General features: G+C 39.3%; 2 protein-coding genes and 1 long non-coding RNA gene across 6 annotated transcripts in view; 2 read left to right on the forward strand and 1 right to left on the reverse strand.

Moving 5' to 3' along the window:
- Positions 1-24,635, forward strand: part of PXYLP1 (2-phosphoxylose phosphatase 1) — an 858,650-nt gene that overhangs the window by 329,227 nt on the left and 504,788 nt on the right. The window lies entirely within an intron of this gene.
- CLSTN2 (calsyntenin 2) overlaps positions 1-24,635 on the forward strand; it is a 302,983-nt gene that overhangs the window by 273,495 nt on the left and 4,853 nt on the right. For all 3 annotated transcript variants that reach the window (XM_052687062.1, XM_052687063.1, XM_052687064.1), the window contains 8 exons: positions 458-620; positions 6,486-6,652; positions 9,984-10,132; positions 11,535-11,749; positions 14,006-14,176; positions 14,747-14,892; positions 22,613-22,736; positions 24,234-24,418. In XM_052687062.1, the coding sequence (XP_052543022.1) occupies positions 458-620; positions 6,486-6,652; positions 9,984-10,132; positions 11,535-11,749; positions 14,006-14,176; positions 14,747-14,892; positions 22,613-22,736; positions 24,234-24,418 (1,320 nt within the window). The remainder of the gene's footprint in view (positions 1-457; positions 621-6,485; positions 6,653-9,983; positions 10,133-11,534; positions 11,750-14,005; positions 14,177-14,746; positions 14,893-22,612; positions 22,737-24,233; positions 24,419-24,635) is intronic.
- LOC128082669 (uncharacterized) lies at positions 573-22,498 on the reverse strand. The gene is made up of 4 exons (XR_008207771.1): positions 22,283-22,498; positions 8,419-8,506; positions 2,153-7,089; positions 573-698 (listed from the first exon to the last, which is right to left on the reverse strand). It is a non-coding gene; the product is annotated as an uncharacterized LOC128082669 (long non-coding RNA).

The following is a 24,635-nucleotide window of genomic DNA, read 5'->3' on the forward strand; positions in this document are numbered from 1 at the left end:
ATCATAAAGTTGATAGTAATTAATCTAAGTGCTATGTATTTTCTTAAATGGAAGCTAAAAGGGACCTCCAGTAAGTGCCAAAACGTACCAAGTACACACTTCTTACATTCAATTTTGTATTTTGAAAAGTTGATATAGATATTAGGAAATTAATTTTATGTATTAACAAAAGCAAGAATGCAACGCAAATCAATGGTCTTTTTGTTTGTTTCAGCCATGTCTTGTTCTCAAAGAGTGTGCTTTAAAATGCCTTTTTTACCAAATATATTTTGTGTATAATATATGCATTTATCACAATAGTTTTAGACTTTAATTTTAACAATGTATAAATTGCAATAACTGTTTCTTTTCTGAGTGCAATTTAGAAATTGTACAATTATAAAAGTGTATGGGATGTCAAAATTAGTCACCAGTCACTAAATGCTAATTAATCTTTCTCTTACATTCTGTTTTTCAGATTTGTGATAAAGAATGGCATTACTATGTTGTCAATGTTGAGTTTCCTGTTGTTACCTTATACATGGATGGAACGACATATGAACCTTACCTTGTGACCAATGACTGGCCTATTCACCCTTCACACATAGCCATGCAGCTGACAGTCGGTGCTTGCTGGCAAGGTAATATGGCAGTAGAAAGTAGTATTCTGAATTCAAAATGGAATTTCACTTGTCTTGATACTTCAATAATGAAAGTTACTAAAAGGTTTTGGTATAAAAAGAGATCCAGATTAATAATTGATCAAAGTCCATGGATAAAAACAGGTAGGACATTAGCAAGCTTTGCAGTTCCACCATCTAAAGAAGTGTTCAATCTAGTTTATATATTTAATATGAAATATTATCATCTTTATCTTTTGACTTCACTATTTTTAAATACTTCCCTTAATGTCCAACTTTAAGCAAACTGTCTAAATAGCAGTCTAAAGTGCAACTCCGCTTTGAATCTCTGCATGATGTTTTTGTTGTTGTTTTCACTACTTATGGACAAATTCTGCACTCTTCACGTGGAATCACAGAATCATCAAGGCTGGAAAAGATCTCTAAGATCATCCAGTCCAACCGTCCACCTATCAATATTTCCCACTAAACCATGTTCCTTATCCTGTTTGGATGTTCCTTCCACATCCAAACATTTCCTGAACATCTCCAGGGACAGTGACTGGGGGACAGTGATTCCACCACATCGATGGTATATTACCAGTAATTCCACTGATTTAAAGAATTTACTCTGTTACAGACCAGATATAAAAGTGAGGGTAAAGTAAACCTGAAAGTCTCATTCCAAAGCCGTACTTCAACTTAAATATTAGTTTATCCTTTTTCCTACCTTTTATAATATTTCTTTTTTCATACTTTTTATACCAACGTTTGTTTCCTTTTCTGTTTTCTGCTTTCACTTGAAACTGTCCTTTTCTGCTTATCTGCTCTTGTGAAGTTCTCTTTGTTACTGTTCCGTGTTAAACTTTTGTTTATGCTTAGTCTTGTTTTCACTTATTGCAGTCATGAAGCATGGTGTGAAGCAAACTGTACAATTAGGAAAACATGCTTTCACATAGATTCTGTTTCCTCACCACTCTTTAATGATGGTTCCTTTTCTCTCGTTAACTTGTTCACCAGTTTGATTTCTGCACAGTATTTTGTTTGAAAAATTTGGGCATCTTATGTATGCCAGAGCTATTCAGCGTGAGTAACATTAGAAGGAAATCCAATTGTTAGATTATGATTACCTTGGGGGTAAAGATCCAATCTTTATTTTGGTGGTAAAACGAAGAATAAAGCCACACTATTAGTAAAAACAAGATTTGATACATTTTGAACTCAGATGAGTATTATGATAGCCAGTTAATCACTGTGTTATTACACTTACACATACGTACAAATATACACTGAGCCATCCTTACCTGATGTTTGCACCCTTTCATCTCCACAGGATGAACAAGCGAATTGCAGTATTGCCTTAATGTTGAATATATATAACAGAATACCTTTAATATTATTCTAAGGTACTAAAAATCTAAAGCAATCTTAGTCCTTTTTTTTTTAGCTAAAAGTATGTTGTGAAATACCTATCAAACTGTTCACCAACTCTAACTTCATTTTGTCAGAAACTGAGTAAAGCTTATTGAAGTCCAAGGAAGTCTGTGACTTACCTAAAAGCAAGCATGGTGGCTAGTTTCCAGCTTTAACAGCACATCTGGCATGAGAAAAGTTGTAGAAATGTTTTTTTACTTTTTGTTTGGACATAATCAGTATTAATTTTCCTCTACCTAAAATAATGTATGCTGGATTTTCTTATAGTAGAATCTTTCTTTTTAATATAATTTCAAAGCCTTTGCTCTTTTTTCAAGGAGTTCATTACAGGGAAGGTCTACGCAGAGCTCCTGCCTTAATTTAGAGTCCTATCATAATATTCTAGCAAATATCTCTTGGTTTTTAATGTAGTTCACATTTAATGTGAAGGAGTTTATTTAGGAGTAGGAGTTAAACCATCTTTAGGCTAAACTATTTATATTACTTCATTTAATATACAGTACATGTGACCTAAGATTAAAAATTGCACAACCAAACTTAACTTGATGCATTTGAAATGCCTTCCTGAACAGGTTGTATAGGCAGTATGCATTGTGGTATCTGCAGGCAGATAACTGTGACTGAAAAAACTAAAACCATTTTGCAGTTGCAACAGTAATACACCAATTCTTATGCAGTGTTGTATGAAAAGGTATTGCAAACTACAAGCAAGATTTCTATTTTTCCTTTTTTTCTGATAGTAGTTAGAATTGGGTGAGGGTTTTGGGGATACTGTTGTTACATTAAGATAGGAAGTGCCCCAGGCAGTTAACAGTTGTTTAGACAATTCCAGAAGCAGCTCTTGGTTTCTTCTGGCAGTCTGTTCTAAGCCATGTGTCTATATTATGTCTTAACTATTTCTGTCTTGGAACAATTGCCTGTTACAATGGTTTTAACCAGTGGGTGATCAGCAAATCATAGAAGGACACTTCTTCTGTTTTGGTGTCAAGAATGCGTGATAAAAGTAGCAGCTGAGATTTGTAATACAGGGTCTGTAATGAGGATAAGTAAGTGGCATTGTTCTAAAAGGTTTTTTCAGCCTTTTGTGTGTTGCAGACATCGACCTTAACCCCCTGACTGACAGTAAGGACAGTTGGCATTTCCCTTGTTGCTCACTTCTGAAGTATCCCCCAAGAAATAATGTTTGCAGCATATTAATAATAATCAGTAAACAGCTGAGTGAAACACATGATGCTAGGCAATTGAGAAGTTACGGTTTATTTATTTATTAGGAAGGTCTTAATGCTACTGTACCACCTTTCTGGAGTTGAGTTCTATTTGTTTGAGCTGTATGGGACTGATAATTGGCTGACTACCGAAACACATCAAGTTAACTTACCCTGTTAAGCTGGGAAGATTCTGAAATGCTGATGTAGAAGAATATGAAAACGTCAACACAGTGCAATTACAAGTGATGTGATAAGAGTCGGATGTAATGACATCTATTCACCTTAGTGGATAAAATTAGCAGGTATATCATATGTCTTTGGCTCTGGCAAAAGGTGCTTATGAAACGCTTATCTGGCAGCATATTCTTTCTAATTACGTGTAAGAGTATTTGTTCTGTAAGTGTGCATATACAATTGCTCGTGTTTAGTCCTGTGCAAAAGGCTAGTTTTTCATGCTATCCTGAATTAACAGGGATGGCCTTTGTAAGACACACGTAACATTCAGAAGACCTGTAAGCTGTGATCAGTAAATAATAGCAGCACTTCCAGGAAGAGCAAGAGGGATGATCAGAGTCTACAGTTCTAGATGGAAACAGTTAAAGGGAAGATCTTGGTTAGACTGCCAGAGGAAAAAGTATGGTAATATTTTGACAGATAACATTCTCTTTATGAATAAGCTTTCAACACTATAAAGATCAGTAAGTAATGGAGTAGACTGCTTCAGGAACCTTTGTCTTCAGAAGAGTTTAGAACATCTCTGGCAATTCTCTAGAATGGTACAGGTACATATATATTGTATATGTACTACAATGGGGCACAGGTGATCTTGTCTTGGGGCTAGTGGACAGACAAGGTCATCCCCCAGTGTCTGTTCAGATCCTGCTATCAGCTGTTACATTGCAACTGTCCTAGTATGAACCATCTTGCTGTAACTGTGGGCATAGTTTTGTATATTTTCTCTACTGATACAACAGGACAGTAGCTATTCCCAGCTATTTTTCACTCACAGGCTGAAGGTAACCACTTACAGAGCTGCTGTGTTTGCACACCCACATTAGTGAGTCGTTTTGGATCAGGAGCACGCTTTTAACAATCCCCTGATCATCCCCAGTCCTCTGCTGTTGTCCACATGGACCAGTGTCTGAGCACATGAGCTGGATTCTTGCTGGAGGAAACTAACTGGCTGTACACACCAGCCATGTACCCACCACATTCAAACCAAAAATAAGTCTTTTTTGTTGATGGCATCTGAGAAGAATTAGTCTGAAATGAAATAACAATTGAAAAAAAAATTATAAATGAGTTTATTACCTGAAATTTACCTGAAATTGCTGTGCATGGATGTAAGCAGCAGTCATGCAGTTCTGTAGGATCACTTCAGCTGGTTTATATTGCTTGTACTGCCAGAGATAGCTATAGCACCAAATTCTTTTAGCTTCTTGTCTATCCCTTCATACATTTTAAGGAACTAGTTTCATATTTAAATACATTAGCTTATCTGAGATTGCTTCTCATTTTGCATCTCATCAGAACTGTTACGACCTGCTGGCACACTTTTACTGTATGTTTCTAAATTTCAAAACCTAAGGTTTTAACCTTAGAGCTTGCTGTCTTCAGAACTATGTTAAGGATATGAGAAGCTTCAAATGCAATGATTCCTTTCTCCTGTAAGGTTTCACCTGTTTTTGTCATCATCAGGTACATTGTTGTTATATTATTAGTGGAAATATATGCTTTTAAAGACAACTCAAATACATAAATGTAATGACATTTTTGGGAAGAACTGGCATCCCTGTAGGGTACTAGCTATTTACCAATTGTCTTGATAAGGCCTACATTACAGAACAAACTGATGTGAAAGGTTCCATGAAACCTCTAAAAAATTTGGCCCAGAAGAAGTTTTCTGTATAACTGACAGACAAATGAAAGAAGGGAAAAAACATAATTTCTCTCTGAGGGTCTTTCTTTGAAGTAGAAAGAGCAGCAGTTTGTACTGTAGGCTTAACATAAAAGAACAGAAATGTCTGCTTCTGTGAAGAAAAAGCATGCCTAGACACCTTCTTCACTCTCAGCACAACAGTGTATATTTTCCTTACTACATAAGGAAAAAGTTGTGCTTTTACTGCACAGATTAAAAGAGATGGCTTTCAGGCAGTAACATCAGCCTCAACTAAAGTTGCCATTTTATCCCCTATTCCTAATACTGTTCCACACACAAATCTTCAAGTTAAAGTTCAAGCCTGAGGTATGTTGCCAGGCAGAAATAGGTTACTGGGAACTAAAGCTACAAACGCTGTGAAGATGAGTTATCTAACAATTACAGCAGCTTATCCACTGCTAATGCAATTAGTCTGCACGGCTTCACTACTGCGTGGCTTTCTTGGTCCCTCTCAGGCTCAAGGTAGGCAGCAATTCACAAGCACCAATTCAGCTAATGCTTGCAGGAAAAGCAGGCTGTAAAAACTATCTTAGAGGAGAATGAGTAAATCATTAAATATCCCAAGAGTAATTTAGATGCTATCATCACTGTTGCAGGCAGTATATAATCACATTTTATTGACAACTCCTAAAGATCAGTCTTCCTTTGAAGTTGCATAGAGTGAAGCTGAATAGAGCATAGCTAGAGGGCCTAATGCAATGTACTGTGATGGGACCTCATCTAGCACCAAATGAGCTGGCTTGGCTAAGATACTGTAAGCCTTTTAGCGTAGTGCTGTACATTAGTGTGCAGTCAGTGCTCTGAATTTATACTGTATTCCTAGAGACCTAGGCACTGTTTACACAGAGCATATCTTGGTCTGTCAAAGCTGGTTTCGGAGGAAAAAGATAAAGGCTGTGTAAGAGAACTTGTAGTAGAGAACTTGCAGGTACAGTTTCTGCATAAATAAGTAAGGCCTCAAAAATGTTGTGAAATTCACGTTTGATCACTCCAATAATCTCAATTCATTTTTGAAAATGCTCTGCTTCATTGGGCACAGATTTGGGAAATCATTTTTTGTCTCAAAGTATGTTATCACAGCTTTGTAAGCACCTGAATACAGTACTAGAAGAACACTGACAAGAATCTTAAAGACAGGTTGCTAGTACCATCCAACAACCTGCAAAGCAATTCTACTTAGCGCAATAAATGGAACTTCAGAAATAATTGGCGAAACTTGATTTTCAGCCCCCAAAAAACGTGAATTATTTGATTTATGTTTTCTATATCGATAACAATAATCATTTTATATTTTCTTTCTTGCAGGAGGTGAAGTCACCAAGCCTAGATTTGCTCAGTATTTCCACGGCAGCCTAGCCAGTCTTACTATCCGTCCTGGAAAAATTGAGAGTCAGAAAGTGATTTCCTGTTTGCAGGCCTGCAAGGAAGGTCTGGATATTAATTCACTTGAGAGTCTTGGCCAGGGAGTGAAGGTAAGGAATGAACTGACATCGTCCTTGATAAAAATTAAGAGATGATTTATGAAGTGGAGGGACAGAGGTAGAGTACACACAGTACAAGCGTGCTTCTAAAACTAATGTAATTTCCCATAAAGTCATGAAAAGAAAAAGTGGAACACTAGAAGAGCTATGATGCTGCAAAACAAAATGTTTCCATTATTACCAAGGCAGATGCTCAGAAAGTAAGGTGCTGAAATTTCATGGCCTGTAAGAATTGCCAAGTCATGTTCTCATTCATGCTTATTTTCATAGTCTTGTGGAAGTAGATGTAGATCAAAATTTAGTAATTCTTTGGAACTCAAGCAGCTTTAAAGCAATGCAAAATGTAATTGGAATATCTTTCATCTAAGGCAAAAAGAAGTTCCAGTGTAGGTGGTCTGAGAAATTCTGAGTGGACTCCAAGAGGAAAACTAGATAACAAAAAATCAAGAAATTAAAATTAAACATTTTCATACGCATTGTTATCATCCATATTATACATATGACTGTCTTCCCTGATTCTTTAGCACTTTTTCTAAGATGGGAGAACAGAGAGTAAGAAACTCTGTGTCAACTGATGTAGTGGCCAGATGGCTTTGCATTCATTAAGACAGCTTTTCTTCTTTTGGGTACACTTGTAGGATCTTGATTATTACTGCCACAGTGCTTACATAAAAAATTCATTTTAAGATGTCCCATACTGACCCTGTTAGATGATAGGTATTCTCTCGCCTAAAGTAACACAGGTAAGCTATTTCCTAGTACAGAAATCACAGTACCCTCTCCTGAAAGAGCTAAGCTTCTGATTCATGTAACTGGGAAGATATTTTGGCTGCAGACTGTGTAGTCAGTGAAACAGCACAGGTTATTTGGCAATCTGGCAGAGGAAAGTGGAACTTTAACACTTGATCTGCATTATGCACTGGAGGTGCCTTTTAATACATTTCATTAGCTAAACCTTTTGTTTTACCAGAAAGGAGACTGACCTAAAATAAAATTCAATATCTGTCTGGGTGATAATATACAGAATACAGTACTACACCTGAATACAGTACTACAACCAATATGTTTCTAAAAACAAGGGTAAAAATACAAATTGAAGGTGCAAAGTTAAGGAGGAACTATTTTAAATAGGCAGTGCATGCAGTGAGCAGCTATGGGTTTTTGGAACTTGAGTTGTATATGCAAGCCAGTAAGTTCTTTTGCTGGGGTTTTACATGAATTAAAGAAGTTTATACTTGGTGCATGATGTTTAAAAGTATAGAAATTCTTCCCTTTTTTCACATTTTGAAATAGAAGAGTGTTTGAATTGTCTGTTTTTTCATGAACTTGGAAAACTCCAGGATGTCTCCCACTGCTGCCCAGTGCAGGTGATTGGTTTTCTTACTGTTTAGCAGCAGGGTAGGAAAAATGAAGGACTGTTGTCCTCCTTTTTCTTTTTTGCAATAATCTTCAAAACATTTTCATTTTCCAAAGGACAGATAATGCATGGTATTTCTTTAATGTTCCTGCTTTCATTTTTACTTTCTCAGCCAGATCAACAGTCAGTGTAACAGCAGGAGGCAAAAACAAAAGGAGCAGTCAGAGATAAATCGTGGTAGGATTTCTTATCAGTGCAGACAAAAAGAAGTTTGGATAAAAGTGGAACAGTTGGCAGCTGAACTTCAACAGAAAATTAATACTTTTTTTGTTGTTCAAATATAAACATACATGATCTCACATAAACATGTTTCACAGTTGTACAGATAATAGCTGTTTACATGGTACTTAGCAGATTCAGTGTTGGCAAACTGATGTTGGGAGGAATTTCTTCAGGGCACTTTGGACACACTTCACCCATGCACCCACCTAGGAAAGAGCAGTGTAGCTGTAATTCAGTTCCTGACACAGCAGCATTGGACTTTTTCTGTCTGCAGCCTCATTTTCACGTATCTGTAACAGCTCTCAGAGAAGCTGTCTAAACTGTTGCTATTTTTAGCCTTTTTTAATGAGAAAGACAAAAATGGCTCAGACGAGGGCTTTCTCCAATCCCTTTGGCAGCATTCCAGCTGTTCTGGCAGCTGAGCTATTAAGTTAACTAGCTAGCTAGAGTCTCCTTCTGCTCATTTTATTCTTTTGCAGATGGAAAAGAGAAGTGTATGCGGGCTGTGACTCATGTCGTGACTCCTCTTTGTTAAAAAAATACCCTTCAGAGCGTTATGACTTTCCTGTGCAAGCCTTGAACCCAGTCTTCTGTGTTCTGTTGAACGGAGAACCTACACTTTGTTTTGTTCTTCACAGTCTATTTACTCACTTTTTAACCTGTCTTTTTAAGGAAATGTAGACAATCATTGTCTGTACATAATAGAATATGCTCATATATATATATATAATCAATACCCAGCCTTGCAATATGAGAGGAGGGTGCATTTCCTTGTGTTCTGTGCATTTCTTTGTGTTCTGTGCTGTCAGTTGAGGGTACAAAATTAGGGGGGCTAATCTGCTTTTTCTGCAATGCAGATGGTTTGCTGGACCAATTATAAGACGAAAAAAAAAAAAAGGAATCAGGATGAATCATGCTGAAGATAAAAATCAGTTGCTTGCTATGCAGATATATCTTGGTCAGCGGAACTGCTTTGAGTTCAATGCAATGGAATAGAGAATAATCAGGGCTACAAGAATAGCCACTGTCTTTGCAAGGTTTGTTGGCTCAGATCAGCAGCTGGCTTTGTGCAAGCAGCGGTTTCATCTTAAATCATGACACCCTTATTGATCATGAGACAGAGACAGGAGAATCCCCTTTATTTTGTCTGACATTAATGAAGATGTAGGAGGGAAACACTGTATTTTTTTTTTGTTGTTGTTCAATCATGTTGAAATATATGTCAGAAAGACTGTCCAGAGTAAAATTAAGTAGAAAGCAGGAAAAATATATTTCTGCATACTGCTCTTATGGAATTCAATATTTTTATATGAGGAATGCCTATGACCTAAAAAAAAATTATATAGTACTAATAATAACAACAGTAAGGTTATGTTTCTAGCTGTACAGCTGCAGAATTGGTATCAGCAAAGTAGATAATACTGGGCAAAATACGACAAATCTGGATAAATTTACTGTAAAATTAATTAGTATAGTGGATATGAAGATATTATATAGATGGTTACCCAAAAAATGTTCCAGGTCTACAATATACATATTCAGCCAACAACAGCAACTAAGAGTTGTTTTTTTTCCTTAAATCACTAGATTTTAAACTTACATCTAGGCAACATTCATTAGAAACGTCTTATTTTGTACTGTGTACCTGGTACCTTAAATACTAATCATATGCATTTCCCCCAGTATCACTTCAACCCTTCCCAGTCAGTCCTTGTCATGGAAGGAGACGACATTGAGAATATAAATCAAGCTCTCCGAAAGGTCTCTTACATCAACTCTAGACAGTTTCCTACTGCAGGCGTACGACGTCTCAAAGTCTCCTCTAAAGTCCAGTAAGTTTTAATTCAGCTCATCTGATTAGAAATATTTTCAATGAATTATTTCTTTCTTCAGACAAGTAAAAAAGGGACTTATAAAATCATATTTTGATGTTATTGAGCAAAAAGTATGAATTTCAATTACTTTTGTACTGATTTACTTTGTGGTTTTCTTTTGATATTTTCCTTGTAAGAAACTTTTCTTTTGAATGTAATTTACTTGCATTCTGTTTATAGTCTGGAGCATACAATCTGGACTGGGGAGTGTATGCATTTATTGCATAACTATTTCAACGATCGTTTAAAAAAATAGTTATAGTTTCTTCTAGTATACATAGAGCCACGTTTTTTAAAGGAGGCCTGTTACTTCTTACAGACTACATAGCTGCAAGTGCATTTATAACTACGCTTGAAGTTGTCTTTGTCTGTCTATATCCTTCTGTGGCTGACATCACAGAAGCATTGGTGTTTGGTGTTGAACAAAAATCTTTGTCCTTCCATTTTCATGCTAAAATTGTAACAGAACCTACATAATAATGTTTATAGTTCTGTGTAGTAAAACAACCATTTGCCACTCCTGAGCTCCCAGGGGTACCTCTCTGTTACAAGAAGTTGGGCAGAGTACTGAGAGCAGGTTTTGAGAGAGAGAACCAGCTAGTGACAGATACCCCTTGTGTACAGTTCTTTACTTGGTTTACTCTGGTGCTGTGGGCTGACCACACTATGGAGAACAACTTCTGATTTCATGTCACTGAGATAGAGTTCAGCTTGCACACCCCAGAGCTGTCCTTGATCTATGCAAACATGCTTGTAAGGTAGAGTGTTTGGAGATTAACTTAAAAGCACGGTGCTGATTCAAACAAAAATGCTATTATACGTCCCCCTAAAAACTAGGGAATGCCAGAATGTGTCCATGAAAGGTCCAATATAAACAGGTCATTAGAGGCCCTTTTAGTCACACATGACAAGATACCCCATTATGTTCACTAGATACCACTTTGAGAATTTCAAGTTAGGTTTCCGATACATAGTTGTCATCATCCAGTTAATTTTATTTTTTTAACTGTGCACTTCTTTGTTAAATGTCAGTTAAATGTCAAAATATTATTCTTACAGAGACCTTACTAAAGATAAAGCTTGTCACAAAGCTCCTTGTTTAACCCTCTCTTTGTAATTTCAGTAATTGTGAATCTGGGTAGGGATAGAAGGAACAGAGCTGTTACTGCTAGCTGATCTACAGATGCATGTGGTACTGATGCATGTCCTTACTTAACAGTGTCAAAGTAAGGAATTGACTGAAATAATAAAATTAAAATAAAAAAAATATTAAGAGGCATCAGGTGGATTTTAGACGATGCAAGTGCCACACACCTTTGATGTGCAATGTGTTACATCCAGTTAATAACATATTTTTCAGATGTTTTGGTGAAGATGTCTGCATTAATATCCCAGATATCGATGCATATGTAATGGTGCTTCAGGCCAATGAGCCCAAGATTACAATAAGTGGGATGGACCACTTTTCTAGACCAGCTGCACAATTTGAAAGTGAAAGAGGTGTCATTCTGCTGCCTGACATCAGGATTGTCAGCACCGTCACAAAAATGGAGCATTCAAAAAAAAATGATGGAGGTTTGTTGGTTTCTTTTAAATATTATCGCTTACTCAGTAATATGAGTAATATTATATATTAGTCATATTTTTGAAAGGGTAATGCACAAAGGTAGCACAAAGTCATTTCACGCAAATCATTTTAAGCCACATTAGTCAACAGCAACGCTGCAGTGAAGACATTCACTTAAACAGATCAAAAAGTGAACAAATCCCTATTCATTTGATTGATCAGAATGTGCTTCTGAAAAGGCAGCTATTTCATGTCTTGCCTACTTCAGAGTAATTCCTTTCTACTCTACATACTCTGTTGACTAATGTATTTGCATTAAATTTTGTAACCAAATTTATTAATTGAGACAATGGAAAGTACTTACTGACTATAGTTGGAGTTTTAGTCTGTTCTTACACTTCTAGCTCTGCTACTGACTTTTGGATTATACTTGAGTAAGTAACACAGTCCTCTTTTGACTCAGTTTCCCATACATAACAGAAATGTAATAATTTACAGATTTTCAGTGATTAGAGTTTTTTCTAATGCTGAAGAACGTGTGTTACTCTTTGACACTAGGTGAATGTTTACAAATAAAAATATGGTTTAAAAACATAGTCTAAAGGAATCATCCTTTTGCATGATTCTTTGCTAAGTAAGTGAAAATCCTAACAACCTGATGCATCTTTGTAAATATTTTGTGGGCTAGAATAAGCAGTCATTGGATGTACGTTTCTTGAAAAAGATGAAATCATTAATGATGTGCAAGGGTGGAAGCATGGATTCCCTGAATCTATTCCCTATAATAATGCTAACTTGCCTTAAATTACATTACTGGAAAGTGCATTATATCACAGTACCAACTGCGTACAATTAAGGTATGTCAAATTAATTCCTGTGTGGAAAAGAGAGCATTATCTTTCATCTAAGAGACGCTGCATGTATGATACTCCGTGTCCCTAAATATTATGACATCTTCAGAACTGTTCAGTGAATTAGGAACTAGTGCCCTCCAGTTTAGTTTATATGTTTTGTATATCCCCATTTTTCTAAATACAATTGTTGCCATAATTATGGCTGTAGCACCTCTTCGGAACTTAAAAAGCCTGAGGTCTCACCTTCAGAAGGAACATAGCAGCATTACTATTCTACACAGTAATGCTATTGTTTAATTGCTGGGAAGTCAGGTACTTCCTAATGTGCCACCTGTTATTTTTATCCACTAATAATTAAAATGAATAGATAATAATTGGCTTGGGGAATAACTGTTTTGCAAATGATTACTGAATTCTACCTCTCAGTTCCTGTACTGTACAGCTCGCACTATTATTTTTCTCAGTCTGCATACTATCTCATAGACTTATATACATAACAAACATAACCATAAATTTTCACCTATATCTAGTTATTCCTATTTTTGCTCTTACTAAGAAGCTACATACTTTGATCATCGTAAGTGCAGCAGCGATGCACACGGCCGGGCAAGGCTGAAGAGGCTAATGTAGTCCTTGTGTATTCCTCAGTCACAGGACCAGTCAGGTCTCTCTTCAGAAGCAGAGCAGGCAGTTGCTGTAGGCAGCAGCATGACTGTGGCTCTGAGGCCTTTTTCACCTGCAGGGGTCCCCTGGAATGCTGAAGTGTGCTGCTTGTTCTGTCTCAGTGGAGAAATCAGTGTGACCCAGTGTGACTGAAAGTGCTCTCTTTGTGCTATGTTTACCACAGAATCAAAATAATACACTGATATTCTACTTTTATTACAGTGATTCCAGATTTTTGTTTTAATCATACTTATTGAAGGCTAGTCACTTTAGGACTTAATTTTTCTATGTCATATCATACAGACTCTTGCCATTTATGATAATCCCATGATGTTTTCAGATAGATGGCATAGTGTTCTCTATAATGCAGACTTTTTATGGGTCACAGAATAACTGAGAAAATCATCTATGCATTGATATATTTGATATTTGTAATCTGCAGTACCAATCTGGTATCAATACTGAAAAGCAGAATTGTTAACATGAATTTGTTTCCATAATCAAATTTTAGTTTTCGGCCTTCACTGCTGCACGTGAGTTTACTATAGAAAAATAGTTATAGAAAAATTGATCTTCTATCTCACTATGTGTTTCTAGACCTTCATTGTTGCAGCATCGGAACAGGCAAAATACTTCTCTTGGTTTGCTTCAAGTGTACTGTGCTTCATATGAGCAAAGAACAATTCAGACATCATTGCAAAATTCTCTGTTTCTTTTCTCTTTGTGGTATATGCCATGTGTTCACAGCTAATAAGTCAGTGGTCTTGGAAGAAATGCTCCACAACTTGGATTTCTGTGATGTTTTGGTCAGTGGTGCAGAACTAGATCCTGAACAGGAGTGTTTAGAACTAGATCGTACTGAGCTTCAAGGAAAACATCTAGATGCCACAAATTCCACAGCAGGATATTCAATCTATGGTATGTTCATAGATGTTGCATTCCCTTATTTCTTCCCACCAACAGTTACATTCTCGGAATGAAAGGACAACAAAATTTGTGAGAAAGCTGTGGTGTGCTACCTGTAAAGTATTTCAGGAGAGACTGTCTCAAAAAACAATAATTAGTTCTTGTTCTCTGGGGGTGTTGTGTTTATCCATTATCCTCCATGAATAAGCACAGCTTTGTCTCATCTCTACTCCCCAAACAAGGAAAAAAGCAACACTGCTTGCTTTAACTCTGAAGGATCTTGTGGACCATCATGCTGGAATGTGTGAATGAGGGGGTTCCTCAATTCTTCTGCACAGTGCTGGTAACACACTGGCTTTGTTTTTTCTTCCCTCTGAGTACTTAATACTTTATTCTGAAGTTTTGTGGTTATATTTATTCTTTTCCATTATAGACTTACCTTTGATTCAGAAAGCTATTTTCTCTGTTAGAGAACATCTGATGCACTGCCAAGTCCTGTATTTTCTGTGGCTGTTTGATTTCTCCTGTGCACAGAGAGTTTATTGCGCAGCACCCCAACTGATAACGCTGCCACCATTTCAGGTGTGGACACCATGCACAACTATGAACAGGTTCTTCAGCAGATTCGATACCGTAACTGGTACACTTCTGCCACCTCTGAAAGAAAGTTCAGAATCAAGTGCTCTGAGCTGAATGGGCATTACACCAGCAATGAATTTAACCTGGAGGTAAGTAGTCTTTTAGTTAAGCCTTTCTTTTCTAACACTGAGGCTGAGTAGTTGCTCCATCTTTCACAATTAGATTTGTTTAAAATCTGTAGAATGATTGACACTTCAAATTCAGGAAGCATTCTAAATTTTTATACAGAGAGGAAATTAATGTTTGTTCTCATTCCTCTGTGGGTTTGCCTCGTCAGATGCACTGTGACAACGTTTGTCTTGAACTCTTCTAACAGAGAGACTTCTGCAGGATAAGGTTGTCATCATTGGTTTTTCATAACCCTATTTATCATGTAAAATGTCCTACAGTTGGGGGGTTTTTTGTTTGTTTTTGGGATCTATATATTCAAATTAAATCACCACAGCTTCATTATTTTCTTTAGTTGCTTTTTAACCTCTCGCACTTTTCTTTACTGCTATGTTCAAGTTTTCAGTTTTGCCAAGCAATAGCTAGTTATAATAATTTTTATAAAATCTTCTCCATCAGGTGGAAATTGTTGCTGGTAACTTTGTCATGGTTCTATGTTTTTTTTTGTTTTTTGTTTTTTTTTTATGGTTTCAGTATTCCACATCAAAACATCATGTAGTGTACGGGGCATTGAAGTGTCACTGCCCCAATCCCAGCTACCTATCCCTGTACATTACAGCAGTCACGGGATCCGGCCCTTCCGGGTGGGGGGGCGCTCTCTTGCTGCCTGGCAGTGGGTGCTGGAGGTGCTTTCCTGGCCGTTCCAAGCTTTTCAGGTTTGAATCGGTCTGGGAACTCTCTCTCTCATCTTGTCTGATTTATTAATCTCAATTTCAATTAAATTGTATATATTGTGTTATCTTGTATTCCAATATTATAGTAAAATAAGTTTTCCTCCATAGATTGTTGCCGCTGCTCTTTTCCTCCCTTCCTTCCTTCCCATTTTTTTTGTGGGACTGGGGTGGGGGGGGAGGGCAGAGGCCTGCTGCCCCTGTCACGGACATAGATTGATCTGATCAACTCCGTGACAGATTTTGGCGCCCAACGTGGGGCAAGCTGCTTTTTAGCTGTTAGAACAAATTTCTTTTTCTCTCTGCTCTTAGAGAACTTCGTTAGGGAGCATTATCAGTAGTTCAGGTTTCTGTGCTGGAAATCCTGACCTTGAAAGATTAGGCGTACTGCCAGTGTTCTGGGATATTTGTAAACTTTGAGCACTACTTAGTCTGGGTAGTGCCTTTTTTTTCCTTTTTTTTTCCCTGCTCTTGTTAGCTTCAATTCATTAACCCCTTTTTAGCAGGCACCTCTGATGAACCCACTTGTTATCGTGGGGGTGCTGTGTAAAGGATTTAAAGCAATGGTGTTACTCACAACCTACTGGCCAATAATCCATCTTGCACTTACGTGTGTTGGAATTGCATCCGTATATAGATACCTAATGGCACTGATGGAGACACCTATGTTTCACCTACTTGCAATGTGGTATGATTTGAATTTTGACATTTACATCCCGGAAGGAATGGCTAATTTCACAAACAACTGCATCCCAAATGGAATGGCTAATTTCACAAACAGCTACATCCCAAATGGAATAGCTAATTTTACAAACAACACAATGTTCAGACCAGTCTCCGGTTTTTCTTCTCGGTTTGTCAAACGTTTTACGAGTCTTGAATTAATACTCATGTTGTTGTTGTTGTTCGTGTCATCAATTCTCCTGAGTGTACTCCAACGCATTCATAATAAGGAGTCTTCCCCAAAACTAGAGAATGATGACTGGCAGGGAATATGGAGAGGTTTAGGAAAGGCATGGGGAGGCTTAGAAGCATGGGGACCTGCAGTGTCATGGGATTTTACCCTTGAACACCTGTGGGATCCTGAGAAACTAAGCCAGTATTTGAGTCAGGGACTATGCGGCTTACATAAATCTAAGGAGGTACAACTTATTTGGGGTTTGGCTTGTGCTTACCGTGCCCTATATAATACCATTCTGGAGAGAGAGAGTTTCCGAGCTGAGGTTCAAGCTAAAGGGGAAAATCCACAAGTCAAATCTAATCAATCACAGGAGACACCAGTAACAATACCAGTTGCTCCTGTGGAGGGCAAGAAATGGAAACGAGTGTCTTCGCGTCTTGAACGAAAAAGAGAAGAAGAGGAGGAGGAGGTAGAGGAAGATCCAGGCGAGGGGCCCTCCTCAGAACCACCACCATCGCGAAAGGCAAAAGGGAAAACTAAGAGACGTGCAGAAGAGAATGATGAAGTCTCTATTACTACTCGCCGGCCTCTAAAGATGACTGAAATCCAAGGTTCAAGAAAGGAGTTTACACGGCACCCGAATGAAACTCTTGTTTCCTGGTTGGTTCGCTGTTGGGACAGTGGGGCCCATAGCTTGTCTCTGGATGGTAACGAAGCTCGCCAACTCGGCGCCATTGCCAGAGATCCAGCTATTGATAGAGGAATTAGTCGATGTTCAGATGAGGCTGCCTCCCTCTGGGAACGAGTGTTAACAGCCGTGAAGGAAAAGTATCCCTTCAAAAATGGCTTGAAGATTGCAATGAAAAAATGGGATACAGTTGAAAAGGGGATCCAGTATTTGAGGGAAACAGGCGTGGTGGAAATGTTGTATGACCCTGACTTTGTTCCTAACGACCCACACCAAAACCGCGACCCTGAAAAAGTGAGGACAACGCCTGAGATATGGCAGAAAATCGTGACAACAGCGCCGGACAAATATGCCTCTACACTGATGTCAGCGTGTGACAGATTCAACGAACAACAGAGAACGCCCTTAGTTTATGAATTAATTGTTACGCTCCAAAACTACGAACAATTGCTGTCCCCAATTCATGCTGCCGTTGCTGCGATATCAAAAATGATGACGGAGCAAGTGTCTCAATTGATTAACCGCAACAAACCTGTAGCAGTATCAGAAACGCTGGATGAAGATCAGGATAATCAAATGAGTCTAGCGAAGGAGGTGAAGAAGATGATGAAATTTTTGCGAGCCAACCTAACTAAAGACGAAGAACCTTCCTTCTCACGTGCACCATCAAAGATCTCAGCTGTTAGAAGCAAACGCTCTCCGGCTCAAGTAAGGGGTAGTACACCGCGAATTGCCTTATGGTATTACCTACGTGACCATGGAGAAGACATGGGGAAGTGGCACGGTCAACCTACTCCTGTATTACGAGCCCGGGTGAAAGAATTACAAAGCAGATCAACCACCAGTGCAGTTGCTCCAGTTACCACAGGTAATGAATAGGGGGGCCCTGCCCTCAGTCAGGAGGGGGAAAGGGATAATAGAGTATATTGGACTGTGTGGATTCGATGGCCTGGCACATCAGAACCACTGAAATATAAGGCACTGGTGGACACTGGTGCACAGTGCACTCTGATGCCCTCGGGTCACCAAGGGACAGAATTGATCCATATTTCTGGAGTGACCGGGGGCTCTCAAGAATTGACTGTGTTGGAGGCTGAGATAAGCCTCACTGGTAAGGACTGGCAAAAACATCCTATTGTGACGGGCCCAGGGGCTCCATGTATACTAGGTATTGATTATCTCAGAAGGGGGCATTTCAAGGACCCTAAGGGGTATCGATGGGCCTTTGGAATAGCTACTGTGGACACAGACAACATTAAGCAGCTGTCTGTTTTGCCTGGCCTGTCAGAAGATCGATCTGTTGTGGGGCTGCTGCGAGTAAAAGAGCAACACGTACCGATTGCTACAAAAATGGTGCACAGGCGTCAGTACCGCACCAACAGGGATTCTTTGCTCCCCATTCATAAGTTAATTCATCAACTAGAGTGCCAGGGAGTGATCAGCAAAACTCACTCGCCTTTTAACAGCCCCATATGGCCAGTGCGTAAAGCCAGTGGAGAATGGAGGCTGACGGTGGACTACCGTGGCCTGAATGAAGTCACACCCCCACTGAGTGCTGCTGTGCCGGACATGTTAGAACTCCAATATGAACTGGAGTAAAAAGCAGCCAAATGGTATGCCACCATTGACATTGCTAATGCCTTCTTTTCCATTCCTTTGGCCAAAGAATGTAAGCCACAGTTTGCTTTCACCTGGAGGGGCATTCAGTATACCTGGAACCGTTTGCCCCAGGGGTGGAAACACAGCCCGACCATTTGCCATGGGCTGATCCAAACTGTATTGGAACAAGGCAGTGCTCCTGAGCACCTGCAGTACATTGATGATATCATTGTGTGGGGCGATACAGCAGAAGAAGTCTTTACAAAAGGAGAGCGAACGATCCAAATTCTTCTGAGTGCTGGTTTTGCTATTAAGCGAAGCAAAGTGAAAGGACCTGCCCAGGAGATTCAGTTCCTAGGTATAAAGTGGCAAGATGGCCGTCGTCACATCCCGACGGATGTGATCGACAAAATCACTGCTATGTCTCCACCCACTAGCAAAAGAGAGACACAATCTTTTCTAGGTGCAGTGGGCTTTTGGAGAATGCATGTTCCAAACTACAGCCTCATTGTAAGCCCCCTTTATCATGTGACACGAATGAGAAATGAGTTTACATGGGGCCCTGAGCAGCAGCAGGCTTTTGAACAGATTAAACAGGAGATAGCCCGTGCCGTGGCCCTAGGGCCAGTATGGACGGGACAGGGTATAAAGAACATCCTCTACACTGCTGCTGGAGAGAACGGTCCCACTTGGAGTTTGTGGCAAAGAGCCTCGGGAGAGACCCGAGGCCGACCCCTGGGATTCTGGAGTCGGGCGTACAGAGGGTCTGAAGAGCGCTACACTCCAACTGAGAAGGAGATCTTAGCTGCATATGAGGGGGTTCGGGCTGCTTCCGAAGTAGTTGGTACTGAAACACAGCTTCTTCTGGCACTTCGACTGCCAGTGCTGAACTGGATGTTTAAAGGAAAGGTTCCCTCCACCCATCATGCTACTGATGCCACTTGGAGTAAGTGGATTGCACTGATTACACAACGAGCACGGATGGGGAACCTCAGCCGTCCAGGAATCCTAGAGGTCATCATGGACTGGCCTGAAGGTAAAAAGTTTGGAACACCACCAGGAGAAGAGGTATCACGTGCTAAAGAAGCCCCACCATACAATGAACTACCAGAGAATGAAAAGAAATATGCCCTATTCACAGATGGATCGTGTCGTATTGTGGGAAAGCATCGCAGATGGAAATCTGCTGTGTGGAGCCCCACACGACAAGTTGCAGAAGCCACTGAAGGGAAAGGAGAATCAAGCCAATTTGCAGAGGTAAAGGCTGTTCAACTGTCCTTAGATATTGCTGAACGGGAGAGGTGGCCAATGCTCTATCTCTACACTGACTCATGGATGGTGGCAAATGCCTTATGGGGGTGGTTACAGCAGTGGGAGCAAAATAACTGGCAAAGAAGGGGTAAACCTATTTGGGCTGCTGAACTGTGGAAAGACATTGCTGCCTGAACAAAGACTATAATTGTAAAGGTGCGCCATGTAGATGCTCATGTGCCCAAGAGTCGGGCTACTGAAGAACAGCAAAATAACCATCAGGTAGACCGAGCTGCCAGAATTGAGGTGGCTCAAATAGACCTGGACTGGCAGAACAAGGGTGAATTATTTCTGGCTCGGTGGGCCCATGAGACCTCAGGTCATCAAGGGAGAGATGCAACATACAAATGGGCTAGAGACCGAGGGGTGGACTTAACTATGGATGCCATTGCACAGGTTATTCATAACTGTGAAACATGTGCCATCATCAAACAAGCCAAGAGGATGAAACCTCTGTGGGAGGAAGGGTGATGGCAAAAGTACAAATATGGGGAGGCATGGCAGGTTGATATATCACCTTGCCACGATCTCGCAATGGTAAGCATTATGTGCTGACTATGGTGGAGGCAACCACTGGGTGGCTTGAAACATATGCAGTACCCCATGCTACCGCCCGAAACACCATACTGGGTCTCGAGAAACAAGTCCTGTGGCACCCCAGAAAGGATTGAGTCAGATAATGGGACTCATTTCAAAAATTCTCTTGTAAATACTTGGGCCAAAGATCATGGCATTGAGTGGATTTACCATATTCCCTATCATGCACCAGCCTCTGGTAAAATTGAACGATACAATGGATTGTTAAAAACGATGCTAAAAGCACTGGGTGGTGGAACATTTAAGCACTGGGAGAAGCATTTGGCAGAAGCCACCTGGTTAGTCAATACCAGAGGATCTATCAATCGTGATGGTCCTAACCAATCCAGTTCCCTACATACCGTAGAGGGAGATAAAGTCCCTGTTGTACATGTAAAGAACATGTTAGGAAAGGCAATTTGGGTTCTTCCAGCTTCTGGAAAGGGCAAACCTCTCCGTGGTACAGTTTTTGCCCAGGGACCAGGATCCACTTGGTGGGTAATGCAGAAGAATGGGGATGTTCAATGTGTACCACAAGGAAACTTGATGCTGGGGGAGTGTAGTTACTAATTCTATGTATATGTATATAGTCATGTGTGCATTTTAATCATTTTTTTGTTTGTTTGTTTGTATATATATATATATATATATATATATATATATATATATATTCTAAGCATGATGTAACGATGTAGAATAAGGGGTGGAATGTCATGGTTCTATGTTTTTGTTGGTTTTTTTTTTTTTTTATGGTTTCAGTATTCCACATCAAAACATCATGTAGTGTACGGGGCATTGAAGTGTCACTGCCCCAATCCCAGCTACCTATCCCTGTACATTACAGCAGTCACGGGATCCGGCCCTTCCGGGTGGGGGGGCGCTCTCTTGCTGCCTGGCAGTGGGTGCTGGAGGTGCTTTCCTGGCCGTTCCAAGCTTTTCAGGTTTGAATCGGTCTGGGAACTCTCTCTCTCATCTTGTCTGATTTATTAATCTCAATTTCAATTAAATTGTATATATTGTGTTATCTTGTATTCCAATATTATAGTAAAATAAGTTTTCCTCCATAGATTGTTGCCGCTGCTCTTTTCCTCCCTTCCTTCCTTCCCATTTTTTTTGTGGGACCGGGGTGGGGGGGGGAGGGCAGAGGCCTGTTGCCTCTGTCACGGACATAGATTGATCTGGTCAACTCCGTGACAAACTTGCATTATTTCAGATTACTTTGAGAAGGAAAGTTAGTATACAGATATTAAATGCATAGCATGGACTTAATCTTTCATACTACCCACATATGGTCAGTCACTATAGGAAAATCTGGATACCTCTTTTGAAGTTATTTTTGCTGGCACTAAATAAGTCCAGTGCCTCACGCTGGCTCAGGGACAGAAAATGGCTGCTTGATGCATCTCAGCAGGAGACCTGTACTGATGCTGAAGAAATTGCTTATCCAGCCTAGAATCCAGGTAACAAGTAACTACAGGAGTGCAAGACCTTAGCAACAGGCTCAAAATTTTGTAATCTGTTTTGAACAAAAGTATGTGTTTAAGTTTTACTTAAATGCTGCTTACCTTTGCATCATGCAGCCATGACACTGACTTCAGAGTTTTTGCTAATAACTTTCTGGGAGCATCTAAAAGTTCAGCAGCAGAGCAAGAAAGGAAGAGGAAAAAAAAGTACACTAGTTATCCTTACAGATAAATCAGTAAAAAGAGTCTACTTTGCTGTGCTACTTCATCTATAGTCAATTGACCATTAACACTTAGGAATTAAGTTTCAAGGTTTATATACTAATATTCCTATCTTCTGATGAACTTCTTAATACAATATAGTATATGGGGCCAGCAAACAGAATACAGAAGAATATCTGATAGAATATCTGATCTCTTCTCTTGTGCCAGGTTAATATTCTGCACAGCACCAACTCCAACTATATGGACCATGTAAACCATGTGATAGTACAGCCACACTTTCTCCAGTCAGTCCGCCATCCAGAGGAAAGCAAAAGTACTGTTCACAGCTCAGGTATGTGATGCCTTTACAGTGACTTCTCAAAATGATTGTTATGTTGGTTATGTCCTTTATGATTCAGCCTAATCAACAAATGAAGTCTTGAAATTTTCCATAGTTATATCTTGTGAAACCTGACATTGATCATGGCACCTTTATGACAGAAAGCTGTTACACTGTTTTCTCTTTCTGATGATGTACTTAGTTCTAAAAACTGGTATTCTTTTTAAAGTCTACATTAAAGGCTAAGTACTCTGGTTCAATCTAGTCAACAGGGCATCTTGTTTATAGTACTGAATAGTGTGAAGGATATTGTTGTTTTACATCTGCATTACTATGGCATGTCTGTTTCTGCCTATCCTTTCCTAGGCAAAATGAAATATTTTTGTAATATTTTTCAAGAAATAATCTGGCAGTGCTGCTGGCTGCTGTCCAGGCCTCAGTCTGGAGCTCTCTGCAGAGATTTGTTCCTAGTGATGCACAGAGGGCATTAGTATTTATTAAATCCAGAATTTGAACTAAACATTTGAGCTGTGTAAGTTAAAATGTATAGCCAAAGAAGCCTTTTCAGTAAAGCTAAACTCAGGACATAGCTATCTGTCTGAAAGCTGGATTCTGAATTCTTTTTACTGAGTGGTAAGCAAGTATGTAAAGAACAAAGCTGAATAAGCATAGGTAATTCTAGAGTGTTATGATACTGTTTGGGTTGGGGTTTTTTTTATTTTTTTTTTTAATTGCTATTGCAAAACCAACTATTGCAAAGTGCTCCTTTCTTTTCTTCTTTCATCTTGTTCTGATTTCAGAGTTCCAGTCTTACAGGCAAGGCAGCAAAATGGGGTACAGAACTACTGTAGCTCCTGGAACTTCAGTACCTAGGTAGCAAAATTACATTTCCACTAATCTGTACCACTATGGAGGTGATAACATAAGAGCAGTGTGGAGATGTCTTTCTGTGACTAGCTGGAGATAGAGGCTTCTCAGAGTGCAATAGAACAGTGAGGAAAAATGTCTTGAATCCTCAGGAGTCTTTAAGAAAGACTGTAACACAGGCAATAGAGCAGCAATGCTTTGTATTATTTCTTGACAATGGAAATCCCAGTATGAGTGTTTGAAACCTTCTAAAATACAAGTGTGGAGATAGATATATTTTTCTCACAGCTGATGTTAAAGCTTCATTTACCTGTAGTCAGAAGGAGACAACACACAGGTAAGATGAAAATGCAGAAACGTTTGTTTTGAAACTAATTGATTCTGAACTGGTTGATTGCTTTTCTTCTGTAATGAAGTGAATTAAATCACGAACGTTAGGCATAGTAACTTTTTAGTTAAGATCTGCAATACTTCTTATTGTATACACTCTGCCCTGGAAGGTGGGCACTTCACCAACTCTGCAGTCCCAGACAGGTGGCAGAGAAATAGGTACCAAGGAGTGAAAAATAGACGTGTTCAGTGTTTTGTAGGCAGCTTGGTCTGTAGCTATAAACGTGTTGCCTTTTCCACTTTTTGTTTCAGTTGTTCCAAGTGTGGCCACAGTCGTAATTGTGATCTGTGTGAGTGTACTCGTTTTCATCATAGCCGTGGGAGTCCATAGAATTCGGACAGCCCAGCAGCACAGCTCTACAGACAATGAAAGCAGTAAGGAAAATGAAATGGATTGGGACGATTCTGCTCTGACTATTACTGTCAACCCCATGGAGGTGAGTTACTGAAACATAGTAGTGTATTGTGTTAATACCAGGAGTTATTGTCGGGGCTGGTAGGTTCTTAGCTGCAAGTTTAAAGCCTCTTTTTGTGTACATTTAATAAGGCTTGGCAGAACAGTTGTATGTACAGTCGGTCAGGACTGCTGCTTAATTTTGAGATCTGCACACCATGATAATATATAATTGAAAACTTAGCAGTTATTTCTGACAA

The sequence above is a fragment of the Tympanuchus pallidicinctus genome, unplaced genomic scaffold (genome assembly GCF_026119805.1).
Source record: "Tympanuchus pallidicinctus isolate F22 unplaced genomic scaffold, pur_lepc_1.0 scaffold22, whole genome shotgun sequence".
Classification (NCBI taxonomy): domain Eukaryota; kingdom Metazoa; phylum Chordata; class Aves; order Galliformes; family Phasianidae; genus Tympanuchus; species Tympanuchus pallidicinctus.